The sequence below is a fragment of the Mastigoproctus giganteus genome, chromosome 6, assembly GCF_048544385.1.
Source record: "Mastigoproctus giganteus isolate SK-2022 chromosome 6, ASM4854438v1, whole genome shotgun sequence".
Taxonomy (NCBI): Eukaryota; Metazoa; Arthropoda; class Arachnida; order Uropygi; family Thelyphonidae; genus Mastigoproctus; species Mastigoproctus giganteus.
The window spans coordinates 151,322,602-151,348,241 of NC_143580.1; the positions used below are offsets into that span (position 1 = coordinate 151,322,602).

General features: G+C 36.4%; 1 protein-coding gene across 1 annotated transcript in view; it reads left to right on the forward strand.

Moving 5' to 3' along the window:
- The first annotated feature begins 5,045 nt into the window (after positions 1–5,045).
- Positions 5,046–25,640, forward strand: part of LOC150084658 (uncharacterized) — a 350,037-nt gene continuing 329,442 nt past the window's right edge. The window contains exon 1 of the mRNA XM_090375393.1: positions 5,046–5,563. Coding sequence (XP_090231519.1) covers positions 5,236–5,563 — 328 coding nt within the window. The 5' untranslated portion in view covers positions 5,046–5,235. The remainder of the gene's footprint in view (positions 5,564–25,640) is intronic.

The following is a 25,640-nucleotide window of genomic DNA, read 5'->3' on the forward strand; positions in this document are numbered from 1 at the left end:
GGTCGGATGTATACTATGATGAGGGCTGTACCAGCCTGCCTTTATTCCCATCAGTCACATTTGGTTATTTTCCAACCTCTATGGTCCACTGGCAATGAGCCAAAGGAGTCACCAAGGGGCAGGGTGTCAACTCTAGTAAAGTCCTGGTAATTTCTGAGTCAATTCAGTCATGTAGTGATTGTGTCATTTGCTGGGCATGGGGAGGGAAATGGGCTGGTTATATATTTGGTCTATTGATTTGCTACAGGGACTGGTTGAAGAGCCTGTCTCTGCAAGGTTCGGCAGATTTCAAAAATGGTTTGAGCATACTTGAAGGCCTTATAAAAGACCTCCTCCATGATGAATTGGTGTTCTTGGCCCCCTAGGAAAGGGTCCAATTTCTGTGATTAACTGTCTATGTTGATTTTCATAGATTACACATTCATATAGAATGTGTGCCCAATCCTCACTTTCGCCACAGGTACAGTTGGGGGGGGGGGTCATTGGCCAGTCCCAAAGAGTGCAATTTAGCTTTAAGGGATCCATGACCTATCAATAGAAATGTGGTATAAAGTCCTGGAGCATACCACTTAGGTGGTTTTGGGCTAACCATAGCCACCTGTGGAAAAAACGTTTTGGTAGTAGCACCTTTGGTCTCTTGCTCCAATTCAGTTTGCCATATCTGATGTAGTAGTGTGGCAATTTGTCATTTCTCTGCCATGATGTCATTGGCAAGGTTTGGGATTATGCCTAGGAAACCCACAGGGATTCCTTTTTTAAGTCTTTAATATAGCCCCTTTTTTGCAATTTCAAGGTGCATTGGTAGGGTGCCAGCCAAAACTTGCAGGGCCGGGATACTAACTGTACAGCATGCTCTAGTTATTGTTAATAAGATTGTTCTTTGAATGCTATTTAATTTTGCTCTGTTTCTAACTATGGCTGTGCGATGGAACCATATGCCAGCACCATAGGAGATTACAGGTAAAAACATTACTCTGTAAATGAGTGCCAGGGTTCTGCGCTAGAGACCCCAATTGGCTCGGCTGATTCTGGCATAGTTTTAGACTTTTTTGGCCAAGTACGACAGGTGTGGATAGAATGTTAATTTGGAGTCTAGAATTATGTTAAGTATTTCAATTCTTGGACCATGTGAATTGAGGCATTACCTATTTTTATCACTGGTGGTCATCTTATATTTAGATTTCCTTTTAGTAGGATACATTGTTTTTTCTGCTGAGATTTTGAGCATGTGGGTTAGCACCCATTCCTGCAGTTGTTTGAGTGCCACGTTTGCTCTTTTTTCCACCACCCTTCTGGTGTTACCTTTTACCAATAAGACAAGGTCATCAGCAAAGTCGACACTGTCTGTAAGGCCTAAATCTTTTGTCAGGAATTCATTAAGTACACAGGTCCAAAAGACCTAGTACTGAACCCTGTGGGCAACCCTTTTGTAACTGAGCGTTTTATTTCTTGGAACTGTGTGCAAACTACTACACGTCTGTTACCAAGATACGTGTTTATACATTGATATAGATTTTTTGGTACATTTGTCTGGCGGAACCTTTGAGGATACTTGGCCACCAGAGGGTGTCAAAAACGCCAGCGAAGTCAACAGGTATTGCCAGCATGTACTTTTGATCACTATTATTTACTGTTGTCAGGATATAGTGCATGGCATCCTCAGTTCAGGATCCTTGCTTGAAACCAAATTGCTGTTCAGAATTTAGGTTGGCTTCAGTATAATATAAATTAAGTCTATAGAGGAGTAGGCATTCCATTATTTTTCCTAGAACAGGCAATAAAGCCATAGGTCTGTATGATTTAGGTTCAGTAAGATTTTTTCCCAGATTCTTTAAGATTAATCTAATTATAGCCAGTTTCCATGCTTGTGGGAACAAACCCTCAGCCAAGCAGTGATTAAATAAGTTCAATAGAGTACCAGGAGAAATTTCTGCTAACTTTTTAATGGTTTCTATTTCAATTAAGTCAGGTCCAGGGCACTTATTGTTTTTGGTTTTTAAGAGTGCTGTTTGAAGTTCTTCCACGGTGAAGGGTGGTTCTATTGACATATTGCTATAATTTTCATTGCTGACCATTATGTCACTCTGAGTCTGGGTTAACCTCTGGTTCTCAGACTGGAATAAATTATCTAATATGTTATTTGTGGAATCTGCCCAAGTGCGAGTTGCAGTTCCATTTGCCTTAATTGTAGAATTCACCACATCACCTCTTGGCTGTTTGTTGGTGACAATCCTGTAGCTCACACCCCAAGGTACATGACCATATCTTATGAATGGGGGATGCAATCACTGCTGGGTTAATCTGCAATGTTTGATATGACAAGGAAACTTCAAAATGGCAACACAAAATTTAAGATTTAAAATATTACAATGCTCTTTGAGAAAATAATTCTCTTTTTTGGATTGGTAAAAACTTGACACTTTTACATATTACATATTGCAAAATGGTAAGTTAAATCCACACAATTAATTTAGTTATATTTCTTTCAAGACCCCTGATTGAGGTTCTTGAAATTGAGGATTGGGGAAAATAGTGGTCACTGTTTAAAGAAGCACTGCAGAATTATCTAGACAGGACTGCAGTTATAGTTCAGACACAGCGTGGGTTTGTTGAGGGGGGTCTTGTCTGATCAATTTGATTAGATACTGTGATGTGGTAACAAGGGAACTGGATGCAGAAAATAATTCTGATATCATGTGCTTGGATTTTGGAAAGGCTTTTGACGCTGTTGCACAAGTTGGAGCAGTATGGCACCGTGGGCAAGTTGCTGCAATGGATAAAAGGATGGTTGAGTGAGAGAAGACAGAGTGGTAATCAATGGACACTTCTCTTCATGGACTAATGTTATTAGTAAAGTACCCCAGGGGTCCATGTTGGGCCCATTGTTGTTTTCTATATTTATCAATGATACTGGTGAAGGTATAAGATGTTTGCAGATGATACGAAAGTTGATAGAGTTGTTAATGACAGTAAGGATGGTACGCAACTGTAACAGGATCTAGAAAAGTTGAGCCGATTACATTTGTCAATGTCAAACCTCAGCTGCCATCGGCAGATGGGCCAGTAGCAGCTGAGGTTTGACATTTACAAATGCAAAATACTGTGTGTAGGTAGCAGTAACCCTGGAGTAACATACCAACTGTGTGGTACTACACTCAGGATAGTGGAGAATGAAAGCGACCTGGGTGTTTTTGTGCAGTTGGATGCGGTATTTTCTGAGCAGGGCTGCAAGAGTGGCTCATGGGGTTGTCAGTGATATATAGGAGTTTTTCATTATCCCTTGTGTAAGGCAATGGTTGGGCCACACCTTTAGTACTGCATACAGGTCTGGAGACCTCATTTTAGAAGGGATGTTGAGCTGCTGGAGTGGGTGCAGAAGGATTGGTGAGTGAGTGGAGCAGGGGGTTGCTGTTCCAAAGATAGGCTTGACTTCTGCAAGTTGTGCCGTTTGGAGACTAGGCACTTGCGGGGTGACCTGATTGAGGTGTATAAGGCCTTGAATGGTTTGAGTGAGCTCAACGATGGGATTCTTCCTCTTACTCAGATTCCAAACCTGAGGGGGCATAAATTCAAATTGAGGAAAGACAGTTGTAGAATAGATGTGTGCAATAGATTTGCCTTTAGTCAGCGGGTGGCTGATTGGTGGAAGTTGACCGCATAAATAAATTTAAGGCTGGAACTAGACAAACTTTTGGAGTGGATGGATGAGTGAAACGGGAATAGTTTTTTTTTTTTTTTTTTTTGGCTGAGGCTAAATAAGCTTGCTTTCTTGCATCATATGCCTCTACTAAATTTTGTGGCATGGTATGTATGATGGCGTGTTCTGCAACTCTTCCAACCAATGTCAGATGTGGCTACAGCCCACTGCACTAACGAGTCATCCCCCCCCCCCTCCTTCCATATACATACACACTTTAGCAGTTCTTTGTTCTACAAAATACATTTTAATAAAAATATTCTTTCGTTATGGACCATTTATTTAAGCAATTTTTTGCTCAAATACATTTACATGAATTTCATTGAAAGTATTTACATTTCAATAATCCCACAAAACAAAGTGAGATGAATATTAACATAAATAGGCCAGATAATGGCCTTTTATTTGAAACATTTTATTTGAAACAATACCCATTTCTTGTGTTTTATTTCAATTGATAAGAGGGATATGGTTAATTTTTTTTTTCATTATGGAGATAATTTAAATTTCCTTCATTAGGCAACCACCACAGTTCTGTCCATTATTTAATGGAAATATATAAGGAAAATTGTAGCAAACATGAAACGTATTGTCTCACCTACTGAGACATATATGCAACTAATAGAAAATATACATATCACAGTTTACTGAACATAAACTTCATGTTTCGAAGAGTTATAATGCGGAGTGGCGAAACTAATAATAATCAGCTTTTTTTTTTTTTCACTTAATTGATTATTTTTATTTCGACTTTATTTTTATATATTTTTTTATTACATGGAAATTAAATATTTTAAAATGTCCATTTTTAATGTGTCAATTAATAACCTCTAATTGAAAAAAAAAACATATCATTATGATATTTTACAAAATACGTAGATTTTAACTACAAGCTCTAATATGATTGTAAAGTTTTTGCCTCCGTTTGTTTCGCGATGTTTCAAAAGTCGCGAAGCTACGAATTTAGGCTTAAATGGGACAGCAACTGCTAGGTCAGGGTTTCGGCGAGTGCTAATGTTTAAGATGTGACAGTAGCTAGTCAACGTTACCTGTTCTGATGTCGTTTATCATACGCATCGTACATCCAAAATAGCACAAATATATACATTTATATATCAAATACTACATGTTGTAAATAAAGGTTCTCAGAGATAAAAAAGAAACAAATACTTACGTACTCTATCACTGCCTATTATTACCTGCCGCCATTGATTTAAACAACCTTGAAAATCTCGAACCAGAGTTTGTTACATAGAAGAATGAATAAATGAACAGATTAAAATGCAACTACCATTTAAAATGAGCAGTTCATAGGAATTCAATATTTCAACAAATATATATGTTGAAACAAAATATATGTATACTCAGCTTAAATGCGAGGGTATGCTTTCATTGTAGCGGAAAAAGGTATTTTGTTTACGAAATAGTTATGATATTATCCCCTTCAAATATTTCATTGAATTGTGATTTTTGTTTTTTTTAATTCAGTGGTGTAGTAAAAATCCTTTTCGTGTTTTGTGTGCCAGAAATTTCTGAATATGTCAGATGTGATAGATGATATTTTAAAACTATTGTGTGGTTCTATGAAATTGCAACGTGATCATGGACTGTCAGAACTACAGAAGTATTTGATTAGCACAGATAATGAATCATTTCATAGTTTACAAAATAGTTTATGCAGCTTGCTAGAAAACGAAAGTTCTCCTTGGGAAACCAAGCATGGTGCATTACTTGGAACTAAAGTTTTGATACCGTATATGAAGCAAAATACCTCACAACGTGAAACACGTATATTCTTGAACAAAGTGCTATGGATTTCAGTTCATATCTTGCAGGATTCAGAAGTTAGAGTGAGATTAGCGGCAGGTAAGAAATATTTCATATTTAAAAAGTTAAGTTAGATTTCCTCACATGCTAGCGAATTTTAGAGGTTGTGTCTACCAAAAATGCAATTTGGAGTTTAGAATGGAACTCCAAAGTACAGGCTAGATTCTCAATGTCGAATTTTTTCTGTATAATGTAAACCAGCTTTACTCAAACTAGTGCTTATTGATACTCGAAGTGCATGCCGATTTACATCCAAAATTTATTAAAAATATTTTTAAGTTTTGCAACCTAAACATAGTATCTTTTAAACTTATGTAAATAATAAAAGGGACCTCCATTTGGTCGCTAAAGTGTATGAATCGTTATCGTGGCACTTTTTTTTTTTTTTAATTTTAAATCCTTGGCTTTTTTTTTTTTTTTTTTTTTGCAATTCTATTGCATCTACATTCACACATAAGAAATTCTTTTAGGGTAGGAAATGCCAAGTTTATCAAACTCTAACAAGTAGCTAAATGACCTTGTGATAACTGAAAGGAAAGTGGAGGAGAAATAGTTCAGGAGAACATAAAAGCCACCTGGGGAGGACGGAATCTATCCAATTATAAGAAAGCAAACCCTTAGCCATAATTATGAGAGCATTCTTGGATTTGGGGGATGTCCCTATGGACTCGAGGAGTGTGAATATATTCCCAATTCTTAAAGGGGGATCAAAAGGCAACATGAGTAATTACAGACCTGTTAGTTTAATGTCTGTTCCAGGGATAATAATGGAATCATTGATTAAAGAAGTAAATGCAGGACCGTTTGACAGGTATGCAGTTATACTACAATCAAAGCATGGAATTGTCAAGGTGGTCTTGTCTAACTAATCTGATAGGTTGCAGTGACCAAGGAACTGGATGCAAAAAATAATTTTTCCATCATATACTTAGATTTCAGGACAAATTTTGATACTGTTGCATGTAAAAGAATGCTTTACAAACAGGAGCAATGTGGCATTAAAGGCAAGTTACTGCTATGGATAAAGGGATGGTTAAGTGGAAGAAGACAGCTGTTATCAATGAGCACTCCTTTCACAGACTAATGTTATTAGGGGAGTTCCCCAGGGTTGAGTGCCGGGTCCATTGTTGTTTTCAATATTTATCAATAATATTAATGAAGGTATATTAGACTTATTGTCTAAGTTTGCAGATGATACGAAGGTTGGTAGGGGGGGATAACAACAGTCATCAGGTTGAGCTACTGCAACAAGATCTAGAAAATTTGGATTGATGGGCTGAGAAATGGCATTTGAAGTTTAACATTAACAAATTCAAAGTACTGCAAAAGGTATAGCATTCACCCCAGAGTAACTTATCAACTGTGTGGTATTACACTCAGGGTAGTGGAGAATGAAAAAGACCTGGAGTAATTGCACAGTCAGACAAGAGATTCTCTGAGCACTGCTGACATGCTGCTAGGACAGCTCATGGACAGTCAATGATAGAAACTTTGCTAGCAGGGATAAGGAGGTAATTATTCCTTTGTATAAGGCCATGGTTAGGCCACATCTTGAGTAATACTGTATACAGGTCCAAAGTCTTCACTTTAGGATCTACTTGAATTTGTGCAGAGAAGGGCAATCAGATTGGTGAAGGAACAAAAGGGTGCTCTTACCTAGAAAGGCTTCACTTTTGCAAATTGCAGCATCTTGAGACCAGTCACTTGTGGGGAGACCTGAATGAGGTGTTTAAAGCCTTGAATAATTTGTGTAAGTAGTAGTAGTAGTGGCATGTGATGCAAGAAAGCAACTGTATGAGCTTATGCAGCATCAGCCAAATAAAAAAAAAATCGCACCATTCCCTCCAAATGCCTGTCCAGTTCCTCCTTAAATTTATTTAACCTATCAACTTCCACAACGACAGATGGAAGTTTGTTCCAGCAATTAACCACCCGCTGGCTAAAGGCAAATTTCCGCACATCCATTCTACATCTGTCTTTTCTTAATTTGAATTTATGCCCCCTTAGGTTCGTAATCTGAACAAGTGGAAGGATCCCATCAAAATTCAGTGTGCTAAACCCATTCAAGGCCTTATACACCTCAATCAGATCACTGCGCAGGTGCCTAGTCTCCAGCCACTGCAATTTGCAGAACTTAAGCCTCTCTTGGTAAGAGAATCCCTTCATTCCCCTCACCAATCTTGTTGCCCTTCTCTGTACACGCTCAAGCAAATCTACATCCTTCCTAAAATGAGGCCTCCAGACCTGTACGCAGTACTCAAGGTGTGGCCTGACCATTGCCTTATACAGAGGGGCAATCACCTCCTTCTCCCTGCTAGCAAAATTCCTATATATCATTGACAAAACCCCATGACCGGCCCTGGTAGCCTGTCTGCATTGCTCAGAAAACTTCATATCTGACTGCACAATTACTCCCAAGTCTTTTTCATTTTCTACCACCTTAAGTGTAGTACCACACACTTGGTACGTTTCTCTGGGGTTACTTCTACCCATATGCAGTACTTTGCATTTGTCAAGGTTAAACTTCAGTTGCCACTTCTTAGCCCATCTGCCCAAATTATCTAGATCCTGTTGCAGTAGCACACTGTCATTAACAGCCCTGCCAACCTTTGTATCATCTGCAAACTTCGACATTAAGCCTGATATACCTTCATCAATATCATTGATAAATATACAAAACAACAGTGGACCTAACACCGAACCCTGTGGGACTCCACTAATAACATTAGTCCACAAAGAGCAGCACCCATTGATTACCACCTTCTGTCTTCTCCCACTTAACTATCCTTTTACCCATTGTAGCAACTTACCCTTAATACCATTCTGCTCCAATTTGTGCAATAGTCTTTCATGCGCAACAGTGTCAAAAGCTTTCCTGAAATCCAAATATATGGTATAAAAAATATTTTTTGCATCCAGTTCCTTTGTAACCACATCATAATATCCTATCAAATTTGTCAGACAAGACTTTCCCTTAACAAACCCATGCTGTGTCCGAATTATTGCTGCAGTCTTGTCTAGATGATCCTGCAATGTATCTTTAACCAGTAACTCCATTATTTTCCCTGGAACAGAAGTTAAACTAACTGGTCTGTAATTACTCGTGTGACCCTTCGATCCCCCTTTGTGAATTGGGGATACATTTGCACATCTCCAGGTGCCTTTCTTATGTTTAACTTCAACAATTTCTCCTCCACTTTGCTCTCAGTTATTTCAAAATCATTAAGTATCCTGCTACAATTTGATAACCTTCTGCCATTTTCAAACCTTAATAATTCCTCATGTGTGAATGTAGATGCAAAATACTCATTCAGTTTGTTTGCTATCTGAGCAGGATCATCAACAGTCGAACCATCGATGTCAAGTGGACCAATCAGATTCATCCCCTTCCTTTTAGAGTTTATATAAATAAAGAAATCCTTGCTGTTTTTCTTAGCATCTTTTGCCAAGGATTTCTCGTAATCTGCCTTCGCCTGCCTAATCTCCTTTATGACTGATTACAGACTAGCTTATATCTGCCATAGGCTTCTGAGTCGCTTGATAATTTATATGCATCCCATGCATTTTTCTTCTCTGTTACGAGTCTCATTAGTTCATTTGATAACCATTTAGGCCTAAACCTTGAACAATATTACTTAATAGGTATGAAACTTTTAGTAGCATCCACGATTAATTCCTTGAATGCTTCCCATTTGGAATTTACTGTTGGTAACATCATCAGTTGATCCCACTGTACAGAAATTAAAAACTGTCGGAGACCACTGTACTCACCTTTACGGAAGCAAAAACCCTTTCCTTTACCCCTGATGGTAATTAAATCTTTAAGTAAATCCCACATCAGTACACTGTGATCACGGCCACCTAGTGGTTCCTTTATCTTCAAATTCTTAATACACGAATGATCACTGCTGATAACCAATCAAGAGTATTACTTTCTCTGGTTGCCTCTTGAACATGCTGCTGCAGAAAACAATCATCCAATAAATCCACAAAAGTCTGACTAGTGTGTGAGTGACCAACCCAGAGTCCAGTCAGTATCTGGCAAGTTAAAATCCGCCATTATAAGTCATTCAGATTTACTAGCCCACTCTATTTCTCTGTACAATTGTTCATTGTACTCATTCGAGTCATTAGGCCTATAACACACTCCTACTCTTATTTTTACTTTCGCAGTGCTGTCACACCAAACTGACTCAACAGTGCACTGTTCATCTATATCAACTGGATGCACTTCTTTTGATTTTATGTTTTTCTTAATTAACAGCATAACACCTCCTCCCTTTCTATCCTGTCTATCCTATCTGTACACATTGTACTCCCCAAATTCCAGTTCTGCATTCCTTATATCTGTGTGACACCATGTCTCTGCTATCCCAACAATATCTGCCTTTGATGTCTTGGCCAACACTTCAAATTCATCAAATTTATTTACTATACTTCTAGCATTGGTATACATGCGCCTACTCCTATTCCTAGTTACCCTAACACATCCCATATACCCATCTATTTCAGCTTAATGTTAATGGTATTCTTCCACTTTCCGAGACTGGACAGATGAGGAGGCATAAATTCAAGTTCAGGAATGATGGTTGCAGGACAAATGTGTGGAAGTTTACCTTCAACCAGGAGGTGGTTAATTGTTACCACAGGCTTTTAGAACTAGCATTAGCATTAGTAGCGGCATATGATGCAAGAAAGCAAGCTTATGCAGCATCAGCCAAAAAAAAAACCCACTTCCATTTCACCCCTCTGTTCGTTCGAAATACCTGTCCAGCTGAGCCTTAAATTTATGTAGGCTATCAACTTCCACAACAAGGGATGGAAGTCTGTTCCACCAACCAACTACCCACTGATTGTTGGTCGCTGGCTTCCATCTATTGTTGTTGAAGTGGATGGATTGAATAAATTAAGGGAGAACTAAACAAATTCTTGGAGTAGATGGATGAGTAAACTGTGTTTTTTTTTTTTTGGCTGATGCTATATAAGCTTGCTTTCTTGCATCATTTGCCATTACTACTAATTAAATAATTAATGATGCAGATTGAAAGTGAATACCATATTTAAAGAAAATTTAAAGTGATATTAAATATTATTGTTTTAATTAGTACACCATCATGTATGCACACACCCATCATGTGGCCATTGATATATGACTACCTACCTAATGATATGCTGGACCTCCTCAATTTTCGAAATCAAAGCTTTCTTTTGTTGTGGGCTTACAGAATTACATGACAAATGACAATGTTTTCCCATGTTTGCTAAGTTTCCTGTAGCTGGAGAGATCCAAAAGTAGTATTGCAGTTGATAGCTAAGTGGGATAACAGTAACGAATATTAGGGTTTTTGAAGGACTTGTTAGCTTTCTAAGTTGAAAAAAGGTGCTCTCCACCTTAATAGATAACTTGTGTTTAGTCTGTTGTCACAAGAAGTCTGTGTTGTTTCCCAATGCTCAAGGCCTTTTCTCTAATACAGCAGTCCCTTGATTAATGCAGTTTCAATTAATGCGATTTTGAATTTAGTGCACTTTATAGTTTGACACCACATTTCAGATAACATGGATCCAAATTCGATTAAGTGCACTTTGCCTGCATCTTGTATGATGCACACACACACACACACACACACACACACACACACACACACACACACACACACACACACACACACACACACACACACACAAGAGCAGGTGTTGAATACACTAAGATAGATTCATGAGATGAGTATGGTTCTAAGTGTCCTAGTGTGAGCATTATTTGGCTATTGTTTCCCCGCCATTGCATGTTTTATTTTATATTATTGTCTTTACATGATACCCTCAATGATTATCGACAAAAGACGGTGAATAGTAGCAATAAAAAGAAATGTTGATTACTTTTGATTAGATTAGAAATGTTGATTACTTTAGAAGAAAAATTTGAAATAATTAAAAAAATAGAAATATGATAGCAAAGCAAAATTTGGTCAAGAACTGGAATAAATGAGTCAGTAGTATGCAATATTTTGAGTAAAGCAGATCAATATAAGGAAAGGGGCAAAGTTGCATCAAATTCAGTAGAAATGCAGACAACTGGGAATAGAAGCATTATGAATGAAATGGAGTGCCTTTTTGTTTATATGGATTGAAGATTTTAATGAAAAACAAATTGGCACCTCCGTGGGCAGGAGCAGCAGTGCATAGCACACACTTCTTGATCAGACCGAATGCGGAAAGGTCAGGAAATAACCACCGCATATCTGGAGCAATATGGCCTTAGTTGCTAATGCTCCTAAAAAACAAATTCTGCTCTGCACTATGACTATCAAAGCGAAAATATGTAAGTCTTTTCTCAACTGTGAAAGAAAATGGAACGAAAACGTGACTCAGGCGGAAACTGAAGAAATTTTTCTTGTAGTTCTGGCTAATTTGAACATTTTAAAAATCAAACAGGACTGCATACTGTTCAAATGACAGGTAAACCTGCAAGTGCTTATAAAGAAGCTGGATTAAAATATCCAGATATTTTGAAGAAAATAGTGGAGGAAGGAGATTATAGTGTTGAACAAATATTTAATGTGGATGAAACTGGGTTGTTCTGGCAACGAATGCCTTTATAGGCTTTTTTTTATCACAGAAAGAAAAATCTCAGCCTGATTTAAGGTGTCAAAATCATTTAACACTTTTTTTTTTAGGAGGTAACAATGCTGCAGAAGATTTGAAATCGAAGCCAATGCTTGTGTATCGTTCACAGAACCCCAAGGTTCTTAAAAGCTATAACAAACAATCACTACCAGTAATTTGGTGTGCTAAATAAAAAGGCAGGTTGACCGAAGGACTAAGATTGGTTTCCCACCTGTTTTTGCCCTACAGTTGGAAAAATATTGTAAGAAAAAAAAAATTTTGATTTTGGATAATGCCCTTAGTCATCGCACTGCACTTTTGGTAACGTGTGAAAATGTTAGTGATATTTTTGCCTGTGAATACTACATCATTATTCCAGCATTGGGTCAAGATGTACTTGTAACTTTGAAGACTTTTGCAGAACAATTAAAGCTACAACAGGAGAAAATGCAATTTTGTTGGTAGAATTCTAGAAGAAATATAATGTAAAAGATGTGGTTTAAAAATATTCATGAGCAGTGGCTTGAAGGGACAGCAAGCAGTATGAGAGCTGTGTGGAAGCACATTATGCTGCATTGTGCAAATGATCTTATGGCTTTCCGGCTCAGGTGTAAACTGTTATTGAAGGAATCACTGACATTGGAAGAGAGCTAGATTTAGATGAATTAGACACTGCAGATGTTTGTGAATTTCTTAAATCCCCGAATTACATATTATGGGAGATATCTGGACGATGTACTTATTATCACTGATGATGATAACAGTAATGACGTTTTAAATTAATAAAGTTCACACAAGGTTGCATTTTACGCTTGGAAAAGGAACATGAGACTAAGTCTCTAAATTTCTTAAACTTTACCCAAGCCATACTGGTATGCTTCTCCACTATAATAGTTACCATCCATTTACATACAAGAGATCTGTCATATTTAACCAATTCCTCAATGCCTATAAATATTCCACTACACAGCCTGCCTTACACTTAAGAGATTGAAGAATTAACCAACAGGTTTTTGAACAGCAGTTACCCTCTCACTACTATTAATAGAATAAAATTGCAGGTCAGAAAATACCATGCTAAGCAATAAAATTAATAAAAAATACTTTATTTCCATACCATACATAGAACAATGGCATAAGCAACTTAGTAGACTCTTTAGGAACACTGAAATTACACTCCATACTAAAAAATCATACTATCCTTTCCTCCTTTTCAGTACAAATAAATGACCCCGTATATAACATTTCATGTACCGAATGTAGCTCCACTTACCATGGCTCGACCAGATGTATTCTAGACCTGAGATTGCAGCAACATGCTGCATTAGTTCATGCTTCACGTGCTACAGTGTCAGAATTTTCTTTTAATGCAGTAAATGAAAATCATACAGTCCTATTTAATGAAGCAAAAATTCTAAACATCCAGCACAACTATACTAAATTATTAATCACCGAAACCTTGGAAATGAAGTTGCATGATAATTCTATCAACGTTCAACGTCCCTTCCTCATTTCCGATTCATGGTCATTCACACGCAAGGTAGGACAAATAATCTGTTATTAATTAATCATTTTCCAACCCGTGAACAAGACATTAGTTGAAGCCCAGTTTGCTTAAGGGAAAGAAATCATTCGTAAAATAGTTTTATCTCACCATAATGATTTTAAATTTATATCATTGTCACGATCAATTCTTATGCATTAGTGAATTTGACACAAAAATGTCTTTATCACTCAGAGTTTCGTGGGGGTTTGATATGTTTGGGGCCTTCAGCTATGATCCAGGGGTCTCGAATTGTTTGTGTGGAAGTGGAAGAATGCATTAAAATTATTTTAAGTCGGTTATATTTGGAGTGTCATATAGAAGATATCCTACCTAGCTGAATGAGGTAATCTCTGTTATATTTTTTAAAATTGCTTAAATCTTAAAGACCGAAGAACTCAGTAAATAATGACCTTATTAATTTTTGAAGTGAGGACAATTGTGAAGCAGATGAAAATGAACTCAAAGGAGTTCACTTTAAAAGAATTCAAAGAAATATTTTGCACTCTTGGAGGCTTTAAAGCAACAAATTATAGATGCAGATCCCAACATTGAATGAAGCCTGCAAGTTTGCCGAAACCGGGAGAAAGATATTAGCTGCTACAGAAAAATGTATGAGTAGAAGGAAAATTACACGGTTCAAACTTTGCTGTTGAAGTATTTTACCAAAAAATAAATTACATAATTTTTGACAATTTTTTATCTATGTATCTACAGCGGAATCTCGTTAATGCAAAGTTCAAGGGACCTAAATTTTCACGTTTTGTAGTAACAAGGTCCCCCAAAAGTGTCAAATTTTTTTTTTTTGGTAGATGCTGTATATCTAAGAATGATAAATAATAATAATATCAAAAATAAATTAATAAAATAAAATAAAAACAAAAGCCTCGTCTAACAATACAGTAATAAGAATAACATATTTTTTAAAGATTTTATTTTATTTGTAAGATAAACTAAGAGAAAAGTAATATTAACGGAATTGAAAATATTGTACAATATATATTTTGATATATACAATATTTTAGTATCACAGTAAAAAAGAATTACAATCTTAATATAAAAGGAGACATACAAACCATTAACTTTTTAATAAATTAATCTAATTTAAAGAAAGAATTCAATGTTGTTTGCACAGTTAGCATTAGCATTAGTAGAGGCATTTGATGCAAGAAAGCAAGCTTATGCAGCATCAGCCAAAAAAAAAAAAAAAGAAAAAAACCACGTCCACTTCACCCCTCTATTCGTTCCAAATACCTGTCCAGCTGAGCCTTAAACTTATTTAGGCTATCAACCTCCACCACAAGGGATGGAAGTCTGTTCCACCAACCAACCACCCGCTGGCTAAAGGCAAATTTACGCACGTCTATCCTACATCTGTCTTTCCTCAATTTGAATTTATGCCCTCTCAGGTGATTCTTCTGAGCTAGAGGAAGAATCCCATCAGCATTGAGCATGCTTAAACCATTCAAGACTTTATACACCTCTATCAGATCACCTCGCTGGTGCCTAGTCTCCAGACACTGTAATTTGCAAAACTTAAGCCTTTCTTCGTAAGAGCATCCCTTTGTTCCATTCACTAATCTTGTTGCCCTTCTCTGTACTCGTTCCAGCAGCTCTACATCCTTCTTGAAATGAGGCCTCCAGACCTGTATACAGTACTCTAGGTGTGGCCTGACCATCGCCTTATACAATGGAATAATCACCTCCTTATCCCTGCTGGAAAAATTCCTGTATATCATTGACAGTACTCCATGAGCTACTCTTGCAGCCCGTCTGCACTGCTCAGAGAACTTCATATCTGCCTGCACAACCACCCCCAAGTCCCTTTCATTCTCTACCATTGTCAGTGTTGTACCACAGAGTTGATACGTTGCTCTGGGGTTGCTGTTTCCCATGTGTAGTACTTTACATTTGTCAATGTTAAACTTCATTTGCCACCTCTCAGCCCATCTGCTCAACCTTTCCAGATCCTGTTGCAGCAGCATAGTGTCAGTAGTGTCCTTGACAACCCTGCCAACCTTTGTATCGTCTGCAAACTTGGACATTAATCCCGATATACCATCATCAATATCATTTATAAATACAGAAAACAATAATGGACCCAACACTGAGCCCTGAGGGACTCCACTAATAACATCAGTCCACGATGAGCAGTGTCCATTGATTACCACTCTCTGTCTTCTCCCCCTCAACCACCCCTTTATCCATAGCAGCAATTTGCCTCCACTGTCACACTGCTCCAATTTGTGTAGCAGTCTTCCATGTGCAACAGTATCAAAAGCCTTTCTAAGATCCAAGTATATAATATCAAAGTTATTCCCTGCATCCAGTTCTTTTGTGACTGCATCATAGTATCCAATCAAGTTGGTCAGGCAAGACTTCCCCTTAACAAAACCATGCTGTGTCTGAGCTATAACTGAAGCCTTGTCTAAATGATCCTGCAGTGCTTCTTTAATCAGTGCCTCCATTAATTTTCCTGGAACAGAAGTTAAGCTCACAGGTCTATAATTACTTGTGTCAGCCTTTGATCCTCCTTTGTGAATTGGGGTCACATTTGCACATTTCCAGTCTATGGGTACCTCCCCTGAGTCCAAGGAAGCTCTCATAATTATGGCTAAGGGTTTGCTTACTTCCTTTGCTGCCTCCTTTAATATAACTGGATAGATCCCATCCACCCCGGGTGCCTTTCTTGTGTTTATCTTCAACAGTTTCTCCTCCACTTTACTCCCAGTTATTTCAAGATTCTGTAGCTTACTGCTAGAGTTGAATACACCTCTGGCATTCCCCTCGCTGAATAACTCCTCATGTGTGAATGTCGATGCAAAATATTCATTTAGTTTGTTAGCTACCTGAGCAGGATCATCAACACTTGACCCATCAATATCAAGTGGACCAATCTGATTCATCCCTTTCCTTCTAGAGTTTACATAAGTAAAGAACTCTTTGCTGTTTTTCTTTGCATCCCTTGCCAAGGATTTCTCGTAATCTGCCTTCGCCTGCCTAACCTCCTTTGTAACTTGGTTGCATATCAACTTGTATCTATCATAGGCTTCTGTGTCATGTGTTAATTTGTATGTATCCCATGCATTTTTCTTCTCTGCCATATGCCTCATTAGTTCATCTGACATCCATTTTGGCCTAAACCTTGAACAATATTTCTTAGTTGGTATGTAAAGCCTAGTAGCTTCCAAGATAAGTTCTTTGAATGCTTCCCATTTTGAATTTGCTGTTGGTAACATCATGAGTTGGTCCCACTGTATAGAATTTAAATACTGTCTCAGTCCATCGTAGTCGCCTTTACGGAAGCAATAACCCTTCCCTTTACCCCTAATGGTAGTTACCTCTTTGAGTAAATCCCACTTCAGCACACTGTGATCACTGCCACCTAGTGGTTCATTTATCTGCAGATTCTTAATGCATGAAGAATCACTGCTGATAATCAAATCAAGAGTATTACTCCCTCTAGTTGTCTCCCGCACATGCTGATGTAGAAAACAATCATCCAATAAATTCACAAAAGCCCTGCTAGTGTGTGAGTATCCAGCCCCCAAATTCCAGTCAATATCTGGGAAATTAAAATCTCCCATTATAAGGCACTCTGATTTATTGGCGCACTCTATTTCCCTGTATAGTTCCTTATTATACTCATCAGAGTCATTAGGCCTATAGCACACTCCTACTCTCAATTTTGATCTCCCAATGTTTATGTCACACCAAACTGACTCCACACTGCACTGTCCAGCGATGTCGACTGGCTTCACTTCCTTGGTTTTTATGTGTTTCTTAACTAATAGCATAACACCTCCCCCCTTCCTATCCTGTCTATCCTTTCTGTAGACGTTGTACTCCCCAAATTGCAGTTCCGCATCCCTTATATCTGTGTGACACCACGTCTCTGATATCCCAACAATATCTGCCTTCGATGTTTTGAGCAATGCCTCAAATTCATCAAATATATTTACTAAACTCCTAGCATTGGTGTACACGCAAGTATACCTGCACCTTTTTGTTTTGCAGTTTTTGTCCTATATACATTTTTAACTACAGCACAGACGTTATCAAATGCAATAGTTGTTTCTTTATGAGCATTACTGCAGGCCAACACATTCTCTATTCTGTTAAATGCATTTTGGGCATCTTTTTTAGATGGCAGTGTGCGCTTCTTCACTTTCGCTGTCACTGGTAACAAAAACATTGTTTTGTTTGGTACCCAGCAGCTCTTCTGGTGTTGGCATTGCAGTGGTAGCAGCTTCATCATCCACCCTCACAAACCCTTCAAATTTGCCAACAACATCCATATGCTCCTTCAAATTCCTCCTTTCCTCAGCGTTGCTATCACATTCATCTGCTGGACCATGTTTTTCAATGATATTCTTTCCAAAGCCACTCTTTCTGAAGCAGTTGATTATTACACTTGATGTAATACTTTCCCAAGCAATAACAAGATTACGGATACTATCCAAGATATTCCAATTTGGCTGCAAATTGTTCCCTCCTTCTGTGTTGCAGATCAAGTACCTTATCAGGCGGGCTCTATATGCTCTCTTGAGGTTATAAATAATGCCTTGATCCAGTGGTTGCATTAAACTGGTGGTATTGAGGGTAAAAACAACAGCCATATATTTGTCAATTTAAGTTTCTTGGTAGAATGCTGTACAACGGTCTAAAATCATCAAAATGTTCCTTTTTTTCTGAAACCATTCTTCTGTCCAATTTTGATAACCAAGACCGAAAAATTTTGACCATAAGCCAAGCACTTCCGTTGGTCTCATAATCACAGGGAAGTTGGTTAACTGCTTTAAAACATCTTGGCTTGGAAAACTTACTAGTCACAAGTGGGCGTAGTTTTGTACTGCCATCTGAATTGCAGAATAACAGAACAGTGAGTCTTTGTTTACCAAATTTTCCACGACAAGACATTTCCTTGAACAGCAAATGTTTTGTTTGGCAGCAAATTATAAAATAAACCTGTCTCGTCAAGATTAAAAATATCCTTTGCCTCATAATTTTCAAGGATGGACTGTACAGGACACACCCTCTCCGTAACCTATTCTTTGCCGACTAATCCAGACGAACTGCAAACATTTCGCAAAACCAAGTTATTTCTGTCTTTAAATCTTTGGAGCCAGCCACTTCTGCATTTGAAGTCGCTAATCCCATGTTGCTAAGCTAGATAATTTGCCTTTTCTTGCAAAATCGGATATTGGCACATTAGATGCACGCATTTGTTGGTACCACTCGAAAAGTTTTGTTTCAAGCTCCTTGTGTTTTGCACCACAAATTCATTTCCTGTTTTTCATCGCTGCTCCAGTGTCACACACTTCAAGTCTTTTTCGTTTTTTCAGTATTGTAGTTAAAGGGATGTTGTATTCCTTTGCAATGTCCGTTTTGCTTCTTTCCATCCTATCAGCCTCTTGTATAATTTTTAGTTTAATTTCCAGGCTTAATTCTTTCCCTCTACGCTTTGTCATCATAACACTGCTAGATAAGGTTTAATATAAACAAATTTTAAATTAATTTAAAGACAAGTTCCAAAAAAGACATCAGCTCATATAAAATGGCACAAAAAATAGATTGCTGTATACGATAGCAAAAGACTCTTTGAACTGGGGTAACAATTACAACTGACCTTATTCCCGTGGAGAGCAAGGGAGTGCATGTAAACAACTTAGAAAATCTTTTTATTCTTTTGTTAATTTAACAACTCATCCTACAGAAAGATGTTTTTCAGAGTTCACTTGATGTTGTAGTTGCCATAAACTGCTTTTGTTTACACAAAACTAATTTCTAACAAGTCAGTGCCATTTTTCGGGAAGTAGGGAGCCAGGTGGCTGGGGCAATAATCGGATCGCTCTGCCAAGATTTGTATTAAACATACAAAATGACAATATTTATTTCTCAAGGGGTGAAAAAGAACTTTGTAATACATATTAACCAAATTTTGTAATAAACGAATATATATACATAGAAAAGCCTATCCTTTCGCAGGGGAATGGTATGTGCTTCATATAAACGAGTACTTTGTATAAACTGAGTTTGTATTAACGAGATTTTACTGTATATGCTTTTGTAATAAAATACCGTTCTGGTGCTTACGATGTGGTAAGCACCAGTCATTGTGATCGTGCTTGCGAATTGAATTTTAATTCGATTAAACGGCGATTCTGATAAGCAAAAATAGGAGGAATATTATCCAGGCTATTAAAGTAAAGATTACAAATTTACACTTTATTACATTACTAATTAATAAAATTAAATGACTCTTGAAAATTGGAAGAATATTTTCCACAGATTAGCAAAATAAAAATAAATTTACACTTACATACATAGCTTAATTAATATTGCAATATGCATGCTAACTAACTGATATTTCTGTTCACTGACATTTTAGGGTGGGGGTTGTAAAATTTAAAACAAGATAAGAACTCAATAACAAAAACATGGCATGCACAAATTGGAACCTGCGCGATACACATGAGATACAGAGTAACAAGTTTAAGAAGCTTAAAAAGTAGGAATGAAAAGAAGATTCTGAAAATTTATTTATATGTTTTACATGATTGAAGGGGAAACACATTCCACTGTAATAAGGTAAAAACTCACAGAATTCCAGTTATTCGTATTATTGCAAATGCAATAAATTGAGTTTTCTACTCGTATATAGCTTGCATGGTGAATGTAAAGAAAGCCGATATGAGAACCATGGCAAACTTTTGGACACTTACCGGAACAACTGGTTTCCCACTATCGCAGTTTCTCCTTGCATTCTAGATAAACAGATAGTGTGTGTGTTATCGGTAGTGGCAGTAGAAGTCAATAACTATGTATTGAGTTTTTTTTCTCATTATTAAAAGCAGATTATTGGAATTCATGAGTGTAATGCCTTCGCAGCTGAAATTTACTTACAGGTACACCCTCCAGACTGCCTCATCTTAGGGTGTTTATCCCCCCCTTCCAGCTGTTTTAAAATAGGAAACCGACTTCTACAGACAGTGTGTGTTATTGATAGTGGCAGTAGAAGTCGTTTTCCTATTTTAAAGCAGTGGGAAGGGGGGATAAACACCCTAAGACTGAGGCAGTCTGGAGGGTGTACTCGTAAGTAAATTTCGTCCGCAAAAACACTCATGAACTCAAATAATCTGCTTTTAATAATGAGAAAAAACTAATCAATACATCATTATAGACTTCTACTGCCACTACCAATAACATTCACAGTCTGTTTACTGAGAATGCAGGGAGAAACTGCAGTAGAGGGAAACTAATTTGTCTGACAAGTTTCCAGAAGTTTGCCGTGGTTCTCCCCAGAAAATTTTTCCAGCTGGGTGGCATTATGAAGTAACTTGGGCAAGTGTAATACTTTGCATAATATGTTTGAATTAATATTGATCGAGATCAGTGAGCAATACGATACGGTACCACGAGAATCACTTAACTTTTAGCTGGGCAGTCAGTTAAATGGGGTTTGCCCATTCGATAGGTCCTGGGGAGAACACTGAACTGGAAACTGCAAATTGTTTTTATTGTGTTATGGTCGTGACCTCCAAAAATGTGCTTTAGAAAAATATCACAAAGGCATTCAAAATTAATTCTTATATGATAACGACGAAAGTATAGTGTTTTAATGATTTGAATTGGTTTTTTGAAATTTTATTATGTAAAGCAGCTAATTCTACTAACCAGTGATCATGTTAACTGGCACTTATTTCACCTTACAATAGAATGGGCTTACAATTGTCTCTGACCATACCACATGGTCCCTCCTCTCAGCCAATAGCAGCGTCTGTAAACGTGTTGGCCACATGTTTGTTTTTGCATCCTTCAGTTGAAGTGATTTTTTATGTTGTGCTTTAATCAGTATATTAGTTTTAATCATTTTTTAATCAACATATACAATTTCCATTATAAAAATCACCTTTTAGAGAGATAAATAGCTTAGTTGAAAAGCAAAAATTTCAATTTTTGTGGTCTTGGAATGAATTACCAAAAAACAATGTGTTATTGGGTGCACATTACGATATTTTCACATACGATGGTGTCTCTGGAACAGATTAATATCGTAAAGTGGGGGTTCACTGTAGTTAAAAAATGCATTTTTATAAATTTAGTGCATATTTTGAGAATCTTAGAACCCACCCAATTTTTCTTTGAACATTGTTTTCATTTAGTGCAGCACTTTCCAGGTACATAAAAAATTTAAAAAAAAATAGTTTATTTTTATTACTTTGTTTTGCAAAGGAAGGTTCAAGAGCAGAAAATAAAGTTTACAAAAATATTTTAAAAAATGCATATTCTAATAAAAATATCTAAGATCAAATAATATATGTAAATTTATTTAAAAAAAAACAACTCAATTTTCATATTTTTCTCATGAATGTACTTTTTTAAATATCATGCTCATCTTTTAAAAAGTCATAAAACTGCATACAACTCATATCAAAATTGCATTTATTATAAATGCTTGCTTCCACTGTTTTCGACTTTTAGTTGTATATTTTTGTTGGTCCACATATTGTTTATAACCAAAAATATTCTCTCAGTAGGAGCATTTGATCCTAAGAGAAAGGCAAAATTCTGCGATTTTTAAAAGATTTGTTTAGTAATAAAATATCTAAATATTTCAACCCATTTATGATGGCAGATCAATTCCTCATTTTGTTGCCACTCTTTGAGTTTTTCCTTAGTAACATAATTTTTAACACAACAAACTTCATTCAATAACTCGCCATCGTCAATTTTCAGTTTTCTTTTATTTGAAATAAAAGAAACGCTCTCTTCAATCTTCATCCACAATAGAATTTCTCACAAAATGATCCATTCAAATACTTCCGTTTCTAGGAAGCCGCTGTCCCATTGATTCAAATAGTCAATGCAGGTTTGGTAAAATGATTAAACTCATCCCTTAAATAATTTTACATCAACATTGTTTTGTTTTTTTTTTCTAATTCTGAAATGATTTTCTTAATATTCATCGGTAAAAATTCTTGATGTTTTCGTTCACTCAACTTTAATTTCAATTTATTTAAATTGACAAAAGTTTCACACATAGAAATATCTTGGAATCCAATTTTTAGAACATGTTTATAAAAAGTTGAAGCTTGACTGTGAACAAAAAATAAACATGATTCAGCTAATGGATCATTAAAAAAGTTTTTGAGAACTGTGGGACATCTTTCTTGTTCCAAAAAATACAATTTTAGCTGCTTAAAAAGTTTCAAAATCCTTTCTAAAGCTGGTAGAAGAATCAACCATCTAGTTTTGCTGTAATCTAGTAGTTTTTATACTGAACATGTATACAGCAAACCCCTGCTATTCGCGGGGGTTACGTTCCTGAGAAATGCCGCGAATACCGAAAACGCGAATACTGAGTTATGACTCCCATAGTAATAAAGGGGTTCCGTTCCAAAGGATGAAATATATAAGAAAAACTATTCTAAAATTTTGTCTATGTATGTATTATATGTACCTTCATAATATGACTATGTACATATATATATGTACATATATATAGTGAAATGCATTTCACTATATATATGTACATATATATATAGTGAAATGCAAGCATATGGCATCAAAATGAAAATAAGAAACAATTTAATATTAAATGTATTATTTATTAGAAATTTCAAACCAGCGTCTTTGCTAGCTAAAAAACTTATCCCGCCAGTGCTATCACCTGTTTCGCTAAAATATTGATGAAGGAGTTTTGCCTTTTCGCGAAAGATTAGTGAACTTAATGGAATTTTATTTTGAGTTCGGTCTTCTATCCACAGATTTAAAGCTTTTTCCATTTTTTTATAATTTAACATCACGAGTTACAGAGCAAATTTTTGAAGCAATTAGCGCGTTTTCACGGACACTATGGCGGATTTTTTCTTCCGATTTCTTGATTGATCTTACCGTTGACTCATTGATTTTATAATGTTTGCCACTGAGGAGACACTTTCACCATTAGAAATTTTATCTAATAACTCAATTTTATTCGCTTAAGTTATCACTTTCTTTGATCTTTTCACATTTCCCTTGTTATTCGTAGCCATATTTTTGTACGGGTTAGAAAGAACTTGTCCACAATAAAGTCACTTTCTTCCATTAACACACTCAAAAAAGTTTGTTTTATACTGCAGAATGGTAGATTTATCACTTTTGTAAGCATATCAATTTATAAATTGATAAATTCATTCAATTTATAAGCATATAAATTAAAAGCAAACGACGAAACCTTCCACGACAAGCGCATAACACATACTAAACAAGGATTAGCTATAAACATCCACGCTCACGATTTTGTCACCCCTCTTCCCCACCCACCGAGCGCTGTTTTGACCGGGAATGATAATTTTAGCCACGCCCATGTTTTTCTATGGCGGAAAATGTTCATGGTGCTTTAAAATTCACATTTTTTTAGGTTTCATTTTATATTAAATCAACGACTGTGAATACAGATACCGCGAATAGCGGGGGTTTACTGTATCATCACTTATTCCCTTAAATTTTTCAATTCTAATTGTGTTCATGTAAAAGTATGAATAAATTTTGGTAAAACTTTAGAACAGGGTTCCCTTCCAAAATGGTGGCAAGAAGAAGAGGAAGCAGGCAGTGACTGACATGCCTAACCCACTATGGTTAGTGTTTATCTCCCCCTTTGCCTCTGTTTTAAAATCTGGAACTCGAACTCTTGCCTCTATTTTAAAATCTGGAACTCGTTTCCCTACTTTTAAAACAGCAGAAGATAGGGATAAACCCAGTGGTGGGATTCAGCCAGTTTGCACTGGTTCGGCAGAACCGATACCTAATTTTTTGTTGAGTTCGGCGAACCGCTTGTTAAAATGGCACTTGTGATCAGAGTTCTCTCTAAGGTGGGCGCCTGGTATTCTATGCCATTTATTAATTCAGCAAGAAATTTTTGTTTAGTATCGATAAAATGAAGAAAATGTATTTTCTGACTGATGTTTATCAATGGTATAAGCATAGTGCTTTGTTTATAAAAGTTTATGATATGACCACACGGGGACAGAACCAGTAAAAATATTCAAATATATTGGCACATATCCGCTCCTACTCTATAATATATTAAAATGAAACATTTTTAAATTTTTTTTGCAGTAGCCCTTAAAAGGATGAAAAGGCAACAGAGTTTGACAGATTTTTTTCAATAAGAAACCAAAATCAGAATTTGTTGTATTAGAATTGGCCTTGGATTCAGTTACATCACCAACAATTTTCGTTGAACTAGTTGAATTGGAAAAAAAGATGCAGAGACAATATGTTTTTCAGTTATGGAAAGTTTAAATAATGTTGGGCTTACTAAGAACTACCTAGAAAAAAAATTAATAGGATTTTGCTCCGATGGTGCCAGCTTTATGCTTGGGAGAAAATCTGGAGTGAGCACTAGGATTGCAAAAGAGTTTCCAAACATAATAATATGGCACTGTTTAAATCATCGCCTCCATCTTGTTTTAGATGATTCGATAAAGGAAACAAAGCAAGTAAATCATTTTAAAATATTTATTGATAAGATATATACTATTTTTCATCAATCCAATAAGAACCAAACTGAACTTTCCAAAATATCCGAACAACTTGGAATTGAAATTATAAAGATTGGTAGAGTTTTGGGACCAAGATGGGCTGCCTGTAGTTTAAGGTCAACCCTAGCTGTGTGGCGCGCTTATCCAGCGCTACATCACTATTTTTATTCAAATAAAAAGTACTTAGGTATGGCTGCCCGTCTTGAAAATATATATTTTATAACTGATTTGGCATTGATGATTGATATTTTAAACGAAATTTCTCTTCTTTCAAATGCACTGCAAGCAAGAAATATAGACATAATAAAGGCTGAAAAACTCGTGATAAGATCTATTAAAGCATTTCAAATGCTTGGAAAGGAAAAGGTTCCATACGAAAAAAAAGTTGATGAATTAATTACTTCAGAAACCTTCAAAAATATAAAATTTGTAGAAAATCATC